This window comes from Ursus maritimus, unplaced genomic scaffold (assembly GCF_017311325.1).
Source record: "Ursus maritimus isolate PB19 unplaced genomic scaffold, ASM1731132v1 scaffold_8, whole genome shotgun sequence".
NCBI classification, from domain to species: domain Eukaryota; kingdom Metazoa; phylum Chordata; class Mammalia; order Carnivora; family Ursidae; genus Ursus; species Ursus maritimus.
In genome coordinates this window covers 1,829,457-1,850,635 of record NW_024426996.1, presented here as the reverse complement: position 1 = coordinate 1,850,635, position 21,179 = coordinate 1,829,457, and the positions used below count along the sequence as shown (strand labels likewise).

Here is a 21,179-nt window from a genome sequence, read left to right as displayed (position 1 = left end):
GTCGTTTTACAGATGATGACGATGAAATGATAAGTACACAGACTATCTTTAGGAGAACACATGTCCCAAATTGGCCCCATAAGACTGTGAAGCCAAACCACGTGCTATAATCCCTAACCCTTTTTCTTTCTTGTCTTTTCTTTCCCTGACCTAGTTTAGCAATAACAAATCTTGAGCTTCTGTATGCAAATGACGTGATGCTATCTATACGTTACTTAGATGTCCACCTGGCTTTGCGCTTGGCTATGAGTGTGACAAGCACTTTACTACGTTTGCCTACCCCGTCAAGCACTTGAGTGCTTGGATTTAGGGATAGCACCATCAATACTGAATAATTGTCTTCACTCTGACAGATTGACTTTGAAACTGTAGCTTTGAATTTTTTTACTCCTGTATCTACTAAAGACTGTCTTCCAAAGTATATTATTCCCACCTCTAAATTTAAATAGTTGTAAAGAATATAATATCACAGGCATTGCCATTTTAAAATGAAATGACTGTATTACATTTTTTTTTACTTACGGCATATAAATATCACAGCAATTTCATCCCGCCATCATCCATTTAAAGAAAAAAAAATCCACGAACAAGATACTCATTGACACTTAGAAATCTTACGCGAGTCCTATTTTTCTTTGAAATTGTATTTCCATTTCCATTTTCCTGATTTTACCTTAGTGAATTACATATTTATACTTTAAAATAGTTTTATGACTACATTGTACTTTATTATCAAAAATATGTTTCAAAATCTAAGTTAACTGTATTTTTTAAAAAGATTTTATTTATTTATTTTTGAGAGAGAGATAACACAGCAGTGGGAAGTGGCAGGCAAAGGGAGAAGCAGGCTCCCCGCTGAGCAGAGAGCCTGATGCCCACTCGATCCCAGGACCCTGGGATCATGACCTGAGCTGAAGGCAGACTCTAAACTGACTGAGCCACCCAGGTGCCCCTAAGTTAAATGTATTTTTAAAAAACTTCCTGACACAATGAAGCCCTTCAAAAATTCCTTTGTAATCAAGATCACAATTATTAGTAGTACATAATTGAGCTAGATAGCACAAATCTATGATAAATATTTAAAAATATTTAAAAAGCATTGATAATAAAGTTTTATTGGAATGCATCCCTTATTAATAGACAAGGATGGGAGGGGTTATGCAGCCTTGCTTAGGGAGACTTCCTAGACACTGAGTTTCCCGGCATCTCTCTGTTGGTACTCCAATACTAAACATCTCAAGGCAAGGTTCACAATGGTGAGGTCCTGGGAGACCTACGCCTTTCTGTTAAAATGAGAGAAGGGCGATTGAGAAAGAAGAGGCAGAAAAGGAGAAGCCACAACGAGGCCTGAATCCTCCAGCTCAGGAGAGTTTTAGGAGGGAGGACATCTGGAAGCTGAAGATGAGAAATGGATTCCCTTGAAATTCCCTTGAGACATCCTTGGTATTACAGTACAAATGTTCTAGCATGAAGACTGGTGCTCTGTCAAGAATGAGACTGTTAGTTGCTGGAAGAGTTCCTTGACTAGCCGTAACTTGGAGATCTGCATTGCTCCTCCACTTGACATCAGTGCTGGTAAATCCTGTCCAGAGAGAGTGTTAGGTGCTGGACTTCACCAAACAGCTCGTGTAGGTTACTCTGTGAGGCAGGAAAACACCCTCAGGATCACAGATTTTAAAAATTCCTGCAAAACTTCATCTTTTTGAAGATCATAACCTAAAATGTTTGGAATACCTTTTTAATTTTGATTCTCATTCTACCATATCGCATATCCATAGGTGATAAAACGGGGATATAATGGCCACTCACTCCAAATTCACTCCAAACGGCATATTTTGAATTTTTTTCCATATTTTTTTTAGTTCCACTAAATCTCAGCATGTAATAGACCCTGCAATTGTGTAATATTTGGCATAAGACGATTCTGTTTTATATCCGATTTTGAAAGCAACAGAAGATCCTTTAAAATATATTTTTTCTAAATAAAAAGCCTCTTCTGTGTAATGGACTCTAAGAAAGGCCAGTACAGCCTAGATCTTTTTTATTCTCCACTTCTTTTTTCATAAAACATAAATGAATTATTTGGATAGGAAATCTTAAAAATGTTCAAATTACTCCCAAATGTCAAATAACTGTCATTATTTGGTTATCCTATGTAATTAACAGTTACTTCTGTTTACAAGCTTTAATTTGATTCCGTGGAATTTTGTTCTCTGAGACGCTTTGCTCCATCTGCTCAGGGATGCCTCAGTAGAATCATAGAAATTGGCTATATGCATAATTCTAACTGGGTAAAAATTAAAGACCTTACAGTAGATTAGAGAACTTCTGTTGATTTTTTGAGACGCCATCACATCTTCAAACTATGCCTTACAAAGAATATTTGAGTTGATTTATACTTACCAAAGTAGAAACTAATGGCATGTGAAACCCTAGTCAGAGTGACCTCTTTATCATGACAGAAACACATCAATTTTGTAAACTGACAAGTGAAAATCAAAGCAAAATGAAATGAAATAATAAAGGTCAAGTTAATAATTTAGACTTATTGTCTATAGGATGTTTAAGCTATCCAGGATTGTTCTGGCTATAGGTGAGGATGTAACAGTTCAAAAAGGAATATATTAAGGACCCAATTATGCAGGCGTGTGAAATGCCAAAAGATGCATGCACTAGAACTGAATTCTGGACCCTTATGGATCTATACAAATGCTAGAACTATACTTAAATTATCTAAACTAAACTAAATTTAAGTTATCTCTGAAATGATACAAATTAAGGGGGGAAATGGATAAATAGAGTAAAATATTATGTTTCATGGTCCTGCGTGTCCTACGTTAGATAGACAATTAACTGAGCACCATCTGACCGCACAATACAAGAGCAGGCTGAGAGAAGTAAGGTTAACTCCTTGGTCTGACAGTGGAGACCCCCTGAGGCACAGGCGTGTATTCAGCTTGTCTGACACAAAGCCACTCAAAGGTCTTCTGATGCTATTCAAGACCTAGGTGGGATGTTTTGCCAGCACACGGGGATGCAGTGATGTTTTGCCCAAGAAAGAGAATAAAGAAATGAGCATTAGGTTGTGGCCAATGATCAGTGCACAGGCATGCAGAGGCGACTTAAGTGAGACCCAACCAACACCTAAAGATATTATTATCTTATCAGAGGAAGGGGATATGCCAATCAAAAATATCCTGGTGGCCACAGAGGCAGAGTACAGAGGAGAAGCTGAGGCAAACATCTGAAATGCCTAGGGAAGTACTGTCCAGGGAGCAAAGGCCTTCAAGAGTTCTGGGCCTAGCACAAGACTTCGGATCATAAATGGCGGGCTCGTTCAATTCCCTGAAGGCCTGAAGACATTGGCATGTGGGAGGTAGAAGGGAACAGTGGTGAGGAACTTCTGGCTGGGAGTAAAAGACCTAGGTTGGAGTTTCAGCTCCTCCACTCACTGGCTGTGCTGTCCTGGCCAGATTACTAGGTTTCCTCACAATCATATTTCTCATCTATAAAGTGAGGAAAGTTCAAAGTGCTTTATTTACATTATTTCACATCATCTTCACAACAACCACAGGAGGAAGTACTATTAGTCTCCACCGCGCTTAGGATGATTCTAGGGAACAGAGATGGTAATTTGTTTGCCTAAGGTCAAAAGCTGAAAAGTGCTGACCCAGAGCCCGAATCCATTACAGTAGCAGGCCCGCTGATTCACTTCCTAGGCGGGTGGAAGAATTAAGTGAGTAATGTGTTCATTCGCTCTTAACGTTTAACAAACATGCGTGCCAGATACTATGCTACCGGCTAGAGCACTTAGCACAGAGCTTTGGTTCGTGACAAGTACGCAGAAGTGTTTGCTATTATTATTAAGAAGAAGGAAATGCTGAAATGCTGGGGTAGAAGTGGATGTTCCAGTTCTCTAATACGCACACTTCTCACCGTAGATTAAAAGATTGACTGGGTGAATTTGTTAATATCAAGCTCCCTAAGTTGGGGCCTCAGTTGTATTTTGTGCCAACCAGGCTAAAGGCTGGGCCCCAGATGATGGCGGATTTACTAGGGGAAAATGCTGGCAGCCTGCACGCTGCTGGTTTCATTTTTCAGGAAAAAGAAAAAAGAAAAAAGAAAGAAAGAAAGAAAGAAAGAAAGAAAGAAAGAAAGAAAGAAAAGAAAAAGAACCACTCCAAAAAGGTGGGCTGACCAAATAGAAACAAGATTTCTATTTCTGTGCTGAGAAAAAGTGGAAGAGAAGTTTTATAGTTTCTCATATAAGTAAAGAGGAAGAGCAAAAACAGACTACACTCATAGAAAAATATTTTTAAAATCTAGATTTTCTGAGCACTTATTTAACTTTCACACAGAGCCCTTAGACTTGTCATCAGCGATCAAACAATTAGCATCAAGAGTGTTTTACAAATGTTGGACTCACAACTCCGTCTGCAGTTGCTCAATTACCTAATTATTCTCATAGAAGTACAATCTTCAGGTAGACAACTTGGACCCATAAAATGCCTTAGTACAAAGAGAATCATGAAATCTCTGCCAAAAATACAAGAAGAATTATCTTTTCTTAAGCTATCACTTTTCAGCAAGCTGACATTACCACTAGAGTCCCTTTTGTGAAGAATGCCTCTTTCACATGCTCGTTACCTCAAACTTGTTTGTGAGAGTGATGTTTTTCCAAAATATAGACATACTTATAACACAAAATCTTTGCCTTCGTTGAGGAAAAGAGCCTCTACTTCAATTCCTTTCAAATAAAGAATATATTCACGTTTAAAGAATACATTCAGGTTTACAGAGCACACACTTTTTTCCCTTCTTATGATGCAACATGGACTTTTCTCAAATACATTCAACTGAAGTGTATGCTTAGGTATGCAATAGCTAATGTTTAGTGTAAGCTGGCCAATGTCACCGTTAGTTGGAGGAAGCCTCAAATACTACAAAAATTAATGATTTTTAAACCTGTGTATAAATACTGTGCCTGTGTAAAATACATGTGTCTATGAAAATACAGCATAAAATTCGAGAGTATTATCTTACTCTGAGCATAATATTCTAGCCAATGGTGGACGCTATCCAACCAATTAACTATAAAAAGGATAAAGCTGTGTTTTCATATTTACTTTGTTCTGCAAAGTCTGGCTTCTACGTAATGTGAAAATCCTGCTAGGCAATAAAGAAATACATTTGTGGAAAATCGTGGTAGTGCAATATAATGGGAAAGCAGTACTTTCAATGTGTGTTGTTGTATCATTCAAATTAGCAACTTAAAGGAATTTAATTATTGCAATCAAATATGATAAGCTAGACTTGATGATACTGATTACAATGTGATGGCTAACCAGGCACCCTGTATGAGAGTCAAGGCCCCAAGACATCAATAGGCATAAATACGATGGGAATTTCTAGCCTACTACTTAGTAAATCCCTGTGTATTTTTTAGACAAGTTTCAATTTTAATGATATACTGGATATAACTATTTGCTTCCTTTTTATGGCATAACCATGATTTAAAAAAAAGCAGTTACCTGTACCATAAATGGTACAGAATACAAAGGATACATTTATAGTGACAAAAATGACTTACATTCTTAATTATAGACCAAAATATCAAGTAATGGACAAAAACATCAACACTAAACTGGAAGGTAATTAACAAAACCCCGAGGAAAAAAGAACAAAACCTTTTACAAAATACTGAGTAATTTTTCTTTCTATGTATGCCTTTCCTTTCTCCAGTGACCTCACTCAAACTCAAATATTACAAAAAAGATAAAACAACTTAACCCTGGTAAACTACTACCTATCTTTGTATATCATTTCCTAGAAAACTTGCATGGAGTTATCACATGGCTGGATTTCCAAAAGCAGTAAAATTCATAAAGGGTTTTCTTTTCCTACATAAAGGGTTTTCCTTTCCTTGTCAGAAGTAGAAGACAAGAAAGATGTCCTCTAAATTTTCTCCGTTAGTTATCAAATATTTTTGTCCCAATTCAGGCTCCCTCCCTCAACCCTATCAAGCCTCTGTAAGACAACAGATTTAAGGGGCGCCTGGGTGGCGCGGTCCTTAACCATCTGCCTTCGGCTCAGGGCGTGATCCCGGCGTTCTGGGATCAAGCCCCACATCAGGTTCCTCCGCTATGAGCCTGCTTCTTCCTCTCCCACTCCCCCTGCTTGTGTTCCCTCTCTCGCTGGCTGTCTCTATCTCTGTCGAATAAATAAATAAAATCTTTAAAAAAAAAAAAGACTACAGATTTAAAATCAATTTCTTGCTGTGCGAGCCTCTCAGCTCAACGAAGGCAGAAACCATGTGTTTGCCTGCCATTGAATACACAGAAAAAGATATTCCATGAAGAAATATTTTTACAGAGAACTAAAAATATATAAAATAAAATAAAAATATAACACGATATGAAAATTGAGGTACTCTGACTTTTATTTTTTGGCTGTTTGCCAATGATTTCTATTTTCTTTTTTAGCTATTATAAATACCACAGCTAACATAAACACCTCTTTTCAATAATCTGATATCTGACAAGCATAGTGATGTCCTGTTATTTCATGTTTTGGCCAAACTTACATCTCAAAGTGATTTTTCTGCATGTGGTGCAAATATTTTTAACAGCTGCTGCCTGAACCCGCCACACGATCCAGGTCCTTTCTACTTGATCGCTCCTTCTTTCTCCTTCTCTAGTTTGTCTTTTTTCCCCAGCTTCATTAAGGGCTAATTTTAAGGATCGGTCTTCAATTTCCTAATATTTCCTTTTATATCAGGACTTTGGAGACCCATTTTTCCCAACAGATTCGATTGTGACGTTTAATTCCAAACTTCTATCACCAGCCCAGGTTTTGTTTTCAATTTCCAGGATTCCACTTCCAAACCCCGCTCAGACATTTCCAGAGCTACGTGTGTCACTTTTACTCACACTCGTTTCTCCTGAAACTGGTGAGATTTTCCATAAACGTTCTCATCCTCCTAGACGCCTAGGCCTGAACCACCCAAATCAACTTTTCTTTCCCGTGCCTCACTGATCCTAGAGCTGTACGTCCTTGAGCAGCTCTTTGGAATAGCTCCCTTTACGTTTTATTCTTAATACTATCATTGCTCCGATGCAGCCACCTTGACTTCAGACACATTATGAAGTCCCTAATTTATATTCCTACTCAACCTTTGTTCATTCTGCAAGCATTTTTCCAAGCTTACCAACTTCGGGTGATGTGTCAATGTTGACAGAATGAGAATCATACTGCCACTGTGTTCCTTGGAGCTGTTTATTTAGTCATTTAGTATGTTTAAATGTTTCTATTTTGGGGCCGCCTGGGTGGTGCAAGCTGGTTAAGTGTCTCACTCTTGGTTTCGGCTCAGGTCATGATCTCAGGGTCCTGGGATCTAGCCCCATGTCAGGCTCCACACTCAGTGGAGAGTCCGCTTGAAGATTCTCTCCCTCTCCCTCTGCCCCTCCCCCTGCTCTCTCTCTTTCTTTCTCTGTCTCTCAAATAAATCTTTAATTTTTTTTAAATTCTAGGTAAATTTTTGGGTCTTCGGAATTTCTTTTTAAAGATTTTTATTTCTTTATTTGAGAGAGAGAGAGAGAGACAGAGACAGAGACAGCAGGAGCAGGGGGGAGGAGGCAGAGGGAGAGGGAGAAGCAGACTCTCTGCTGAGCAGAGAACCCAGGACCCTGGGATCATGACCCGCACCAAAGGCAGATGCTTAACTGAATGAGCCACCCAGGCGCCCCTAAATGTTTCTATTTTTTTATGTTGAAACTTAATATTCTCCTTACCCCAAACTGTCAATTATTATAGGACATACAACTTCTTTTTTTTTTTTTTTTTCAAATTAGGAACCTGAACTATAGGGTGATAGGATGAGATGCAGAGAAATGACAATAATTGCAGCCACGGCTCTGAGTATATGTGCTGCTGCCAGATGCACAAGGCAGAGGGGAGTTTTTCAGATGAAATTTTGTCTCAAATGTTCATCATGGCAACTAAATACAGTTTTGGTAGAAAATAATATAACCAAAGCTTCATAGAGGTATTCCTCAGGGACCAATCAAATGCCACGTTAGTGCTGCTAATTCCCAACTTCATACTTCAAAAAGTTGCGAATGGCTTTTTTAAGTTAGACAAAAAGAAGTGGGGAGACACTCTGGAACCCACGATATTACATATCAAGAATTAACTAATAATTCAAAGCAGACGATGGGAGCTAATTTTCTTGTATACAATTTAGATGGTTTGGTAGAGGCATGCAAAAAACTGCTCTGATCCCATATTCAGTGACTGGCCTGTGGTTAGCATCAGGATAAGGGAAAAATGTGGATAAAGGATAAGAGTTCCACCATGTGGTTTGCTCTGTAGATGAAAGCAGAGGCATAAATTCTAATTTAATATTAAGTCTTTCCAGTGCAGCCTGAAACTACATTTGGCTTGAAATGTCTTCGTTTTATTATTCTTCTCTTTCCTTTCTTATTCTATGGGATTGCAGTTTCACCTTCACAATTCTGTGTTAGACAGACTTGCCACATATCATAGTCTCAAACATAACTTGTGTATATGTGTACATATACATACATACGTATATATACATATATATATATGTGTGTAACACACACACACACACACACACACACACACGTGTGATCTCAGAGTCTAAGATTTTAGGACCTCAAAGAAAAATTCCAAATAAACAAATATTTCTAACTCATGAAACTGTCATTTGGTTTCTAATGCTTATCGCTATTCCAGATGTTCTTGTTGTAATAATGAACAATAAGGAAACTTTTGACATGATGCAGAATGCTTGACTTCTGTCAGCTTCCTCCCCGCTCCCTCATTTTGGGATCACTTTCTAATCCTAGGTCTGCAATGAGTCTTCTTCATTAATGAGAATTATCTACCCAAAGGAAATACATCTATTTGGATTTCTTCCTTCTCTAAAATGTTCTGGTGAATAACAACCCCAAACTGAAACCAGACTATAATTTTATCATCCAAAATCAAAAGTAGAAACAGGAAACAAAGACCCCAATACATATAAATTAGATCCTCAAAAGACATGCATTGGTATTAAACGGTTTCAAAACTTTACAAGATAATAGAGGTTTTGTCTTTTATTTTCAACATAAAAGACTCACAGACCAATTTAAAATAGCAACCTTGTTTTAGATAGGCTATCAAATTCCTTTACTCGTAAGGCAGAAGCTAAGGAGGAGAGATTCATGACATGATTTCTACTTAGCAAAGACAAGGTGGGCCAGATCTGCTCAGCTACAACAGAATACTTAACGTGATGAAACACATAACTCCGATCGGAGTAAACGAAGATTAAAGGAATAGAATGAAACTGTTTTATTTGCTGTTTATTTGACTTTCATGGCTAACTAGTGCAAAAAGAATCTACTTCCTTCTTTTATAGTATATTTATACAGAACAAACTATATTATGTTTAAGTGTTGTTTGCTAAAAAAAACCAAACAACAAAAAGGCATCATGCTGTTTCAAAGAAAAGGATTTCAAGCATCGTAATCACAGTTTGTAGAAAGTTCAAGAATCTGAGAACAAGGCAGGCATGAGTTTCAATCCAAGCTCTATTACTTCACCAGCTGTGTGACCCTAGGCTTTATCAATCTCAATCACTTCAATGAAATAGGGATAATCATAGCATCTATATCAACAGGTTGTTTTGAGGAGATAACATAAATCACTTAGAAAACATACTTAAAACGAATGACTGTTAATAATCATAAATTTTTGTTGGTCAAAAAGGTATATAAAGGACTTGGAATAATGTCTAACACATAGTGTTAGATGCTGTCATCGTCATCATTAAATGGTAAAGGGGAGCTGACAGAATCTGAAGGAAAAGCAAATACAATCCCGTAACTTCCATTCCTCTAGGAAATGAGGAGCAGCCCTATTTGCTATAGACTTTATACACACTAAAGAAGTCAACCTGATAGATAAAAAGATAGTCGTGGATTGTACAGGTATCATTACTACCTTTGACTTTTTAGATGTCACTGAACATGGAACAGAATATTGAGAAGAACCAGACAAGTAACTCATGAAGAGATTCCACACCTCTCCACCCTGCCCTTAGAATAAGCAGTCATTTAAGGAAGAGGCTCAGTTAAGTTCTTTGAGGTCTTTTGATTCCTGCTTTCACCTCTGTAGCCAGCAAGCCCTGGGATCCTGGTAGGCAGAGCAGAGGGCCGGACCCCAGAGAGACACAGACTGTAGGCTGCGTGCAGGAAGGACTGGGAGGAATGGGAAACGTTATCCTAAAGTTGAAAATAATACTGCACCCCTCATTCCAAAAAAAGAAACTTTAATATACATTCTCAGTAAACTATAATCTCAGAGAGTCAAAGAGTCCTGGAAAGTTTTACAAGTTGTTCTTTGAGCACCTCTGAAGAAATTCATAGTTTTTGCATCACGTTATATAAAGCACTAAAGAACATTCTGACCGTTTACTTCAAAGGGTATAATGTCCTAAGTTCAACATACTTTTAATTAATATTTTTATTTCTGTTTTCTTTTTGCTTTCCTTAGAGGGCATATTTATGAGATTTGAGCTAGAAGATCACAGTTAGGGGTCATAGCTGTTTTTCTGCAGGACTGACCAAAGATTTAAGCATGGTAGAATGAATGAGATTTCAGTGGTCTGCTTGGAAACAAAAAAAATTTCCAAATCCCTTGAAAGACATGCACTCCATAATTGGAATTAACAGGCTTAAAAGCAATTGCTGATGAGTAACTGGATGATGATTGGAAGTAATTATTTTAGAGCACAGTAAGTTACAAAATATACCCTTTCATGTAAATGACCGAGAGGGTGGGTAAAGAGAACTCACTATTACTGAAGTAAACAGTGAGTTAGTCTTGGTAATATTTAACTGCAGGAAACACCTGTACTGTTGAAATGTACAGGCATTTTGGCTATAGTAGCTAGCACACAGTAGATGCTCAATATATATTTGCTGAGTGAATGGATTAGTGTATAATTATAGTTTACTAATTATTAACATATTATTACAGGTCTACTATGCAGAACTATTTATTCTATATGTTACCTTTTTATTGTATTGTCTGTATTATAAATATTGGCCAATGAACTTGACTACAATAGAGATTTGTCAACAGAGGCACATCACCAAATTAATGCTAATGAATCTTTCTTTCGAGGAACAAAAGGACCATAGGGAAAGACATCTATTGAAAAATGTTTGTTGGCTTTTAAGATTAAGATCCTGCCAGGGTGGTATTCTTCCTTTAGAAGAAAAATCTCTGTCATGATGAAAATATTACCTCTTGAATGATATCACTATCTCTGAAGAGTTACTAGGAGCGAACTCTGGCTATAACACGAAACATCTAGAACCCAGATAAAGCACAAAATATCCATTGAACTCCTGGATATTTCAAAATATATCAACATAATTACTGAATTAAGTTATTACAACTATTTGTTAGCTAATTCTAACCTAGTAAATGTTCATGTGTGTGTGTGTGTGTGTGTGTGTGTGTGCGTGTGTGTGTGCGTGTGCGTGTGCGTGTGCGTATTCCTTTCTCTCCTTCCTTATACATACCCTTGCAATGTGATCTGTGACTAAAGAACAGGATATGGAGACAAACCAGTAGTGAAGCTGGGAGAAGTTACAGACAGGAGAAAATGGGGGAGATGATGGGCCTAACTGCGCACTCCACAGTCCTACGTACATAGACTCTATTCGCATGAGTGCAGGAGCACTTTCACTTTACTTTTGCCCACAGCATATTTCACATTCGTACATGTGACCTACATTAAATCCAAGTAAACATTACATCATGCTGTTTAGATTCTAACTTTCAGAAAGGGCCACATTCACCTTTCATTTGACTTCAGTGCAGTTTTATTTTTTTTAAAGATTTTATTTATTTATTTATTTATTTATTTATTTATTTATTTGACAGAGAGAGAGAGCACAAGCAGGCAGAGCAGCAGGCAGAGGGAGAGGGAGAAGCAGGCTCCCCTCGAAGCAGAGAGCACGACATGGGCCTCAATCCCAGGATCCTGAGCCGAAGGCAGACACTCAGCTGACTGAGCCACTCAGGCGCCCCTTGTGTGCAGTTTTAAAAGGGAAACATGTTCTCAGTTTAACCTTCCACAATATCTAGTTTCCGCTGCCAACTTCACTCTCCAATTTAGAATCTGTCTTATTCTATTGATATTATCTGTTTACATATCAGTCTCTCTATCCAGACCGTGACTTCGTCAAGTCTCAGTCTCTCTGGCATCTTGGAATCCTGAGTGCCCTGCACAGAGTAGGTCTTGACACCATGTTTATGGAAGTACACTTCGCTCTCACACTGTCTTCCTCCAGCTATACTGTGGTTGGCTTCCATGCATGTCGGGGCGCTGCGGTAAGATCCACAGCGATTTTTGCTTCCATCTTTCACCCAATGGACCTTCGTCTCTTACAGAGGAAGCGTACTCTTCAAGGGTAACTGAATACCAGATAGTATCTTGAACAGCACTACAGAAGCTGCATAGCTTATTCATTACTAATTATCACACAGAGGAAAAAAATATTGGTATTGACATGAATACCAACATATGAATGTGTCAATATCTTCTTTTATGATAAATACCAAAATGTGAATAACTGACAGGACAACTTCACTAGAGGCACTCTTAGAAGTTACATAGTAAATGGTGACGTTTGCTGCAAGATTGATTTTTTTTATTAAGGAGCCAATAAAGTCACTTATCAATGTGAGCTATTGAAAGATGGTTACTAAAATAGTTCAGTACTTCAACAATGTTATCAGGGTAATGAGAAAATTCTTTTATGTGTGTGTGTGTGTGTGTGTGTGTGTGTGTGTGTATTTCTTCAAAGCAAATGGAAAATATAGTATCTTCCACTCTCAATACTATGTTATAATTTAACATAATCCTAATCTTAGAAACTTATTTGGGTTCCCTATGAGACACCAAGTAATCACCTGGCAAATAGCTTGAGCACAAAAGCTCAAGTTTCTTACCATCAAATCCATCTTCTTCTGACCCCAGTTCATCATCTGAGCAGATGTTGAGGACATTTACAAGCATCTCGGTAACTAAAAAGGAAAAGAATAAAAACAAAAAAGTCCAGATTTTCTATTTTAACCTTAATTATTACTCTGGCATTATTAACGAGCAAGCTTAGCAATAACATTTCTTACCTATGTTGGATATAGAATCTGCTGCAAAGTAGTTTCTATAAAATCCAGATCATAAAAGATAACTGGCTTTGTGATTCTACACAGACTTTATGTTTATGAAAGTATTAGCTCATGTCTATGAAATCATATGGTAACATTTAACTAGCTATAGGTCAATAGACAATGGAAAACCAAATATGTGGCTGTGCCTATACTATATGTCTACGAAGGAGGAAATGGCTACTGTCGAATTTTTATTTGTTTGTACAATGATGCTACTGGATGTAGACCACGTTGCGACCTTCTGTTTTTCAGGGACTCCATGAATGCTAGATCTCTTTTTTAATTTTTTTAATCCCCCAGAGAACCCAGCACTGTGGTAGGCTGTAGTTTTGTGTTTAATAAAAATTGTTGACTGATGAACTAACATATTTGAAGTGGTTTTTGAGGACACTAACTGAAAAAAATGAATGAGTTGATATATGTATCATTAAATTTTATTTTCAAAAAGGCTTTAACAATAAAGCTTAGGTAAATTTAATAAGAAATTCAGTTGAATAAATTGATCACAATAAAATTGCATAAAAGTGTTGTCAGAGAAATTAGTATGGTATCACTTTTACACTAAGGTGCATGTTATTCACATTTAACTGTTTCTAAAATTAGGTTGGGTTCTATCATGAGGTGAAAAGAAACCTGCCCGCTATTTCCTCAAGAGCTATTTTTCAAAATGAATGCTCTTCCAGAGCAGAAGACATATGATAAAGAGTAAAACATCTGTAGCCAACATTAATCCATAGCTTCAGTTTAAGTATCAAAAGTGAATTATGTACCCAAATATATTAATAGATTCTTTTATAGTAGACGTTCAAAATTTGAACATTTAATGGAAATAACCCAACAGAAGGGTGTTCAAAGGGTGCCCAGCAGTTGTCAGGATTCATGCTGCTTCTGTTTCCCGAGAAGCCAACGGAGGAGAGTAACACGTGCTGCGTTCTCAGCAGGGTAGGAACGTGGTGACATGGGTAGTGCTGGGAACACTTATCAGAGACTATCAAAACTGACTTTTGACTTATTTTGGTATCCAAAAGAAAGATTTCTTCACTGACCAATCATAACTTCCTGATTTAATCATTTCAAGGCATTTAAAGAAAGGAAAAACCCACAAGTGTTCTAGGAAAATAAATATTACATTAGTATATGACACATATTTATTAATATAAATAAATATTTTAGAAAATGTGTGATTTTTCTCTAACCGTCCCCCTCACCCCCTGCCATGGGGATTCTGAAACATGCGTAAACTCTTACCTTTATTCTGGAGCCTTTTACGGGCTATGGTGCTGTGTGGTAAGATGCATGAGGAATGATCCCATCTGTCCCACTAGGCATCCCGAACTAAACACTCAAGCTCAGTGGGTACAGGCCCTTCCTTGAAATTTTGGTTGCGGTTTAGGTCAAAATATAAAACAGAACAAAGGGAGAAGGAAGGAAGGAAAGGCAAGCCAATCCTTTTGAAAAACTGGGACAAGTTAATATTTATAACTTTCTAAATGTAAATTTGTCTCACCTCGTAACACATTAATGGTCACTATATTTGTCATGAACTATTTTTTGTTGTTGAATATATTGTCTTTCAAATTATTATAGCCATTGATCACTACCATATGATGATTATTATCAACATCAGAAATGTGAGAAAAGCATAGCTATCTTAACCTTTTAATTTGACAGGGAGTTTGTAAAATAAAATAGCATTTTTGAATTAATACAAAGGGGTAAGGAGAAAAAGAAGCCATCATAGCTTGAAGCCAGTTAAAACGATATATCTGTTATTTTTAAAAGAGTTGTATTGTTCCAAAGAGATGATACAAATGCTCCCAGGATTTCTCATTGCTTTTGTTTCCCCTTATTTCAGTCATTGTATTTTGTTAACAGGGTACACAGTGACATACTTTCAAATCACTTTTCTCATGTTGCAACTTGTGAATTTTGTTGGTTAGGATAGTCCCCATCCCCCGCCCTTACTTCTTACATGATTGCATTAAGAACATCTCAAGATTCCCCCACACACCTTTTTCCCCAACAAATGGCAGGGACCAAGTGAAAACATCCATGAAATTTGGAAGCCAGTAGGGGTGAGGAGAACAGTTGAACTGCCTGATATTCATGACGTTGTTCTCATACTTCAACACTGCAGCTGAAAACAACACAAACAAGGGCTTTAGATTCACGTGCACGTACTTCTGCTTCTCCACACGGCTTTAGTTGATCCAGACAATTCCACTGTATGACTTAAGTTCCAAAATACCAAGACAAGTAGCTTCATTAGTCACGAATGTTTATACTATTGGGAATTAACTACACTCAGCGTGACACATAACTGCACAGTATACGAATGCTAATATGAAACGGCATTACAATTGGGCAAATATTTACATAAAATAGTTATTCAAATGTCTGTCAGGAATTGGTCAAGCTCCTCTCACAGCCAAGAACATTCTAGTCTTATTTAACATCTAATGACCCTAACAGAAGTGGTATAGCTCAATTAGCTTGACAATTTAATAATCTCCTCAAATATTTGAACAGAATTTACCTCCATGCTTTCAAAAACAAAACAAAACAAAAGCACACATTTCCTAGTAGAACTCACAATAGTTGTACACAGTGGTTTAAATTAGACTGCATTCTTGATTTAATAAAGTGTTTGGATTGAATATTATACTGGGATCTGACTTCACCCTTGACTTCGGAAAAGGCTGCACCACCCATGACTTAGGAAAATGAATCTGCCCCTTTCACTCTGCTTTGCACGGTGTCTGGAGCTTAGATACACAGTTACATGGACAGTTAAGGGCTGCAGAGACCCTAAAAGCATCGGCGGTCTCACTTCTAACCAGATTCAGAAATTCATTCTATAACAATCCTGATACAAGTTTAGTAGGTCTCTGTGAGTTAGTTCGTTCCTTCTTTTTCCTTCCTTCCTTCCTTCCTTCCTTCCTTCCTTCCTTCCTTCCTTCCTTCCTTCCTTCCTCCCTCCCTCTCTTTCTTTCTTTCCTTCCTTCCTTCTTTCCTCCCTCCCTCCCTCTTTCTTTCTTTCCTCCCTTCTTTCCTCCCTCCCTCCTTCCCTCCCTCCCTCTCTCTCTCCTTCCTTCCTTCCTTCCTTCCTTCCTTCCTTCCTTCCTTCCTTCCTTCTTTCTTCTTTCCTCCCTCCTTCCCTCTTTCTTTCTTTCCTCCCTTCTTTCCTCCCTCCCTCCTTCCCTCCCTCCCTCTCTCTCTCCTTCCTTCCTTCCTTCCTTCCTTCCTTCCTTCCTTCTTTCCTCCCTCCCTCCCTCCCTCTCTCTCTTTCTTTCCTTCCTTCCTTCTTTCCTCCCTCCCTCCTTCCTTCTTTCCTCCTTCCCTCCCTCCCCCTTTCTCCCTTTCTCTCTTTCTCATTTTTAAGTATTCTCTGCACCTAACATGGGGCTCAAACTTACAACCCCAAGATCAGGCATTGCATGCTCTTCTGACTGAGCCAGCCAGGCACCCCCTGTGAGTACTTTCAATTTACAAAAAGCTACCTGTTTTAATGGCATCATCTGTTCTAGGGAGAAACAGTTTTAAATTGTGGGAAACTCTCAAGTTGAATTTAAAACTTCTTTGCCATTTACTGATTCAAATCTGCCTTCTGGAAAAATACAGAACAAGTATACTTCTGATTCTAAATGACGATCTTTTAAATATGAAGAACAAAACTCTCACATCACACCTTCTTGAGCTTTGGAAAGGTTTTACTTTTATTATCCTCTCACGGCATGATTAGCATTACATTAGCGGAAATTACTGAAGAGATCCTAGATGATATCAAATGGGCTTTTTCTTGTTTTGTTTAGAGGTTTAAAACTGAAAAATCAATCCTTTCATTACTTTCTTACATTGTAGCATTTGATTACAGATAATAGAGCAAAGACAGCCCTTCAAAATCTATTTTTTGAAAAGCTACCAAAAGTTTACTGCATTTGAGCCTTTACATTAACTTCTTAACAGTATCTTTAACACGGCATTGCTTTCTTAACTGCATTTGCTCCTCTCTCTATGTATTTAAGCAGGCTCGTAGGCTCCATGCACAGCGTGGAGCCCACCACCGGGCCTAAACTCAGGACCCTGAGATCAAGACCTGAGCTGAGATCAAGACTTGAACGTTTAACCAGCTGAGCCACCCAGGTGCCCCCACCTGGAATATTTTCTTAGAAACCGCTAAATACTCCAATTTTTCCATCCTATCGTGTCCAGTCCAGCCTCTACCCTTTCAGTGAAAGCTTTTCTGACTTCTTCTAGTGGGTATAATCTTAACCTTCCTCTGAATTCCAGAAGCCCTGACTTACACCTCTATATTGCATTCATGATTTAATTTTGATCACAGTCATTCTTCAATGTCTTAAGACATAACTTCTATGTCTTTAAGGACAAGTGTCATACAATAGGCTTTATATTTCTCTGTGCTTCACATATCACCTTTTATTTTAATTAATTATTAATTAATTTCTTTTTAAAGATTTTATTTATTTGTCAGAGAGATAGCGAGCCCAAGCAGGGGGAGCAGCAGGCAGAGGGAGAAGCAGGCTCCCCGCTGAGCAGGGAGCCCCAGGGCAGACTTGATGCCAGGACACTGGGATCATGATCTGAGCCTAAGGCAGACGCTTAATTGACTGAGCCACCCAGGAGTCCCCACATACCACCTTTTAAATATAGATGCTCAGAAGCTAAGGATTCATCTCGGTATTTCTCTTACAATTTTTTTTTCAGGAAAATTCTTCCTAATCCCTTTGGCTCTTCTTCAGATGAGACGGCTTTGAGTGTCTTTTCCTCATCCTGCTTATCCTTATTCTGGAAACATGCCACATTGGCAATGCCCCTATAAAATTGTGGCCCAGAACGAACAGAATCTTTTTGGTGAGTTTAATCAACGCAGAATATGAGGAGGATATATCGTTTCTTCTGTAATTTCGATACTATATATATCAAATCGCAGCCTAATAATATGTTGATGTTTTCAGCAGCTTGCAGTTAACTGAAATCATACTTGAGAACAGTATGGTCTTTGCTTTGAATCATATTTCTGGCTCACCAGCATGGTTCCAGGGAAGAGAATCATGATACTTCAGGGACAAGAAACGCAGATAATGCAGTCAACATTGATATGAAGGGAATTATTCTCTTCTTCCCACAGAGTGCTGAATCCTGCATATATTTCTATGCGCCCCTTCTTCTTTAAGTTATCCTACCACTTATGCCATATGACACTTGGCCTAAGGACACATTCATATAGTATTAAAGGCATGCAAAATGCAATAAAATCATGGCAAATTACCATATCCATACTTCTCATCTGCCAGATGGAAAAGGTGAAGTATTTCCCACCTTTGCTAAGTACGACCTGAATACCAGCACCACTGAAAAGGTCTTTACTAGTTTTGGATACAGCATATTCATAGCAGCAGTATATCCTCATATCTTCCAAAGGATCTTCAAGGTTTTAAGTTGTCTTTTTTTTTTTTTAAGATTCTTTTTATTTATTTGACACAGAGAGAGATCAAGCACAAGCAGGGGGGCGACAGTGGGAGAGGGAGAAGCAAGTTCCCCACTGAGCAGGCAGCCGGACGTGGGGATCAATCCCAGGACTTTGGAATCATGACCTGAGCCGAAGGCCGATGCGTAGCCGACCAAGCCACCCAGGCGCCCCTAAGTTGTCTTTTTGAAGAATAATTTCTCCTCTAAGTACCTCCCCCCCCCCTTTATTGGCATTAGGATGATACAGCTGGAGGGAGGAAAATAGATGTTATCACCAACAGCACCCTGGAGGACAGGGAGAGGCTCTATAGCATACCTCATTTAATCCTTACTACAAATCCCAGAGGCACGTGTGACGGCCTTTATGTTATAATCTGAGGAATTGAGATTGAGAAATGAAGTGGCTTGCTCACCATCGTGCAACCAGTAACCGCATGATCTGACTCACATTTAAACTCAGTTTTTACTGACATCAAATCCATCCCCTTTCCACCATTCCCTCTGTCTCTTATAAATTATAAATGGATGAATTCTAGTCCTAGCGGTTATACTAATTTAACCTTGAATATCGCATTCATAATTAAAGATGTCTTAGCTTTTGCCAAAATACATATTTGAGAAAATGAAATATGATGCAAATTTACAACTGAGGGTACGCCTTGCTCAATAGATAAAACAGAAGTTCTGTTTTGTAGCTGGTGAGAGAAAGCATTTATTCATTCAACATTGACTCAACACAATTTATCAGAGTGCCTGATAAAGCAGAAACTTTTCTTCGGATTTCATTTTTGTTTATTAACACCAGAAAAAATACATTTTAACCGTGGTTACATTTACTAAGCATCTGCTATATGCCAGGCACTATGTTTGGTCCTTCACAAACCATAATCACAAATCTTCACAATATCCCTCCAAAGTAGTTCTTAATCATTTGCATTTTGAAAATGAGCAAACAGAGAGGTTATTTGCCCAAGGTCACACTTGAGAAGCAGTTAAATTCAGTTTTGGCCTGAATCTAAAGTCCCTGATCTTTCTAGAATTCCATGATATTCTTACCTTAACTGCATAAATCATTCAACGTCTGACAAGTTTTGGACAAAGATTCTCCTTCCACATTTATTCTTTGTAAAAAAAAGAGCACTGGATTGGAGGGCCAGGAGCCCCGACTACTAGCTGGCTTGTCTTATTTAATACTCACAAGACCCGAGGCCACTTAATGTCTTGAGGTTTCAATTACCTCCCCTAACTTTATCTAGAAAATTTATATGACCACTTCCAGATCTGAATGACAACAAACTTCTGGAACAAAGACGTCATCATTAATGCAATTACTGATTAATATTCTCCGTAATTCTAGAGACTATTTATAGAACATTTTTCTACTTTTCTATAGGTTAAAAAAAGAATAACTCTAATTTAAAAATGCAAATACACCAATATGTATTCTTTCTTCCTCAGCGACATAAAGTATTCATGCACAAATACTTCCCAAATAGCCTCACATTAATAGGTTACTCATGAATTTTTATGTTTTTGTATAATAAATATATATATCACAAAAATACATGAAAAAAACCCCTTTAAACCGAAACAGTCCCAAATATCTATAGTCACGAAATTCACAGTTAACATTTCATCTTCTCCCTCCCACGTCCGCCCCTGCCACCTGCCTCTAACTGTCACTGGGATTACAAAACTCAACTAGAGCCCTACCAGTGTGCTGTTCTCTGAAGTACTTGAAAGACATTTATCTCCAGTGCAGTATAAATAATACAAATGGTTGTACTTCAAGAATCACTCGGGACCAACTCCTGAGACCTTGCCTGAGAAATACAGAAAGAACAAAGTCTACCACCAAGAAATCCCACTATTCCACTGGCTATTATACATGTCCTCCTGTTACTGAACAATGACATCAGAGGCCTGGAGAGGGATGATGACATATATACGGACCTTGCGTTATTAACCAAATTTAGAGCGGACCAGACTGCAGAGAAGAAAGTGCTCTTCCGTTGCACATGCACTTGTGAAAAACAGCCAGAAAGAAAATCTGATAAAATGGAAAGAATACTAATCCCCATAAATCTGGAGGCCTGATTGCCAGTTCTTTCTCTGATGTCAAAATTATGGTCTTAAAGTTATGCAATGACTTGGTTTAATCATTTTTACTGCACCTACAGAACCCTACATAAACATGAAAGCCATGCCATGCACAAAATATAAAATCAGTAATCAAGGGACAGCTCCTACTTGAAAATAGGGAAGGGCCACTGGACCTCTATTATTTCTAATGACACAACTAGGTGCCTTAAATAGAGTGAAACCTAAGGAATAGAATCCATTCCTCTGTTTACCACACCATGCACTAAAATGCTAGGCCATATCCAAATCTGTAAATTAAAGGGGTCTCCCCCACTTTAAAATTTGAGATT

The 21,179-nt window shown here is 38.1% G+C and overlaps 1 protein-coding gene across 2 annotated transcripts in view; it reads right to left on the bottom strand.

The window, feature by feature from the left end:
- The window catches only part of PPP3CA (protein phosphatase 3 catalytic subunit alpha), a 304,539-nt gene that overhangs the window by 21,781 nt on the left and 261,579 nt on the right, over window positions 1-21,179 (bottom strand). For both annotated transcript variants that reach the window (XM_040625167.1, XM_040625168.1), the window contains 2 exons: window positions 15,269-15,394; window positions 13,036-13,110 (listed from right to left, as the gene is read on the bottom strand). In XM_040625167.1, the coding sequence (XP_040481101.1) occupies window positions 13,036-13,110; window positions 15,269-15,394 (201 nt within the window). The remainder of the gene's footprint in view (window positions 1-13,035; window positions 13,111-15,268; window positions 15,395-21,179) is intronic.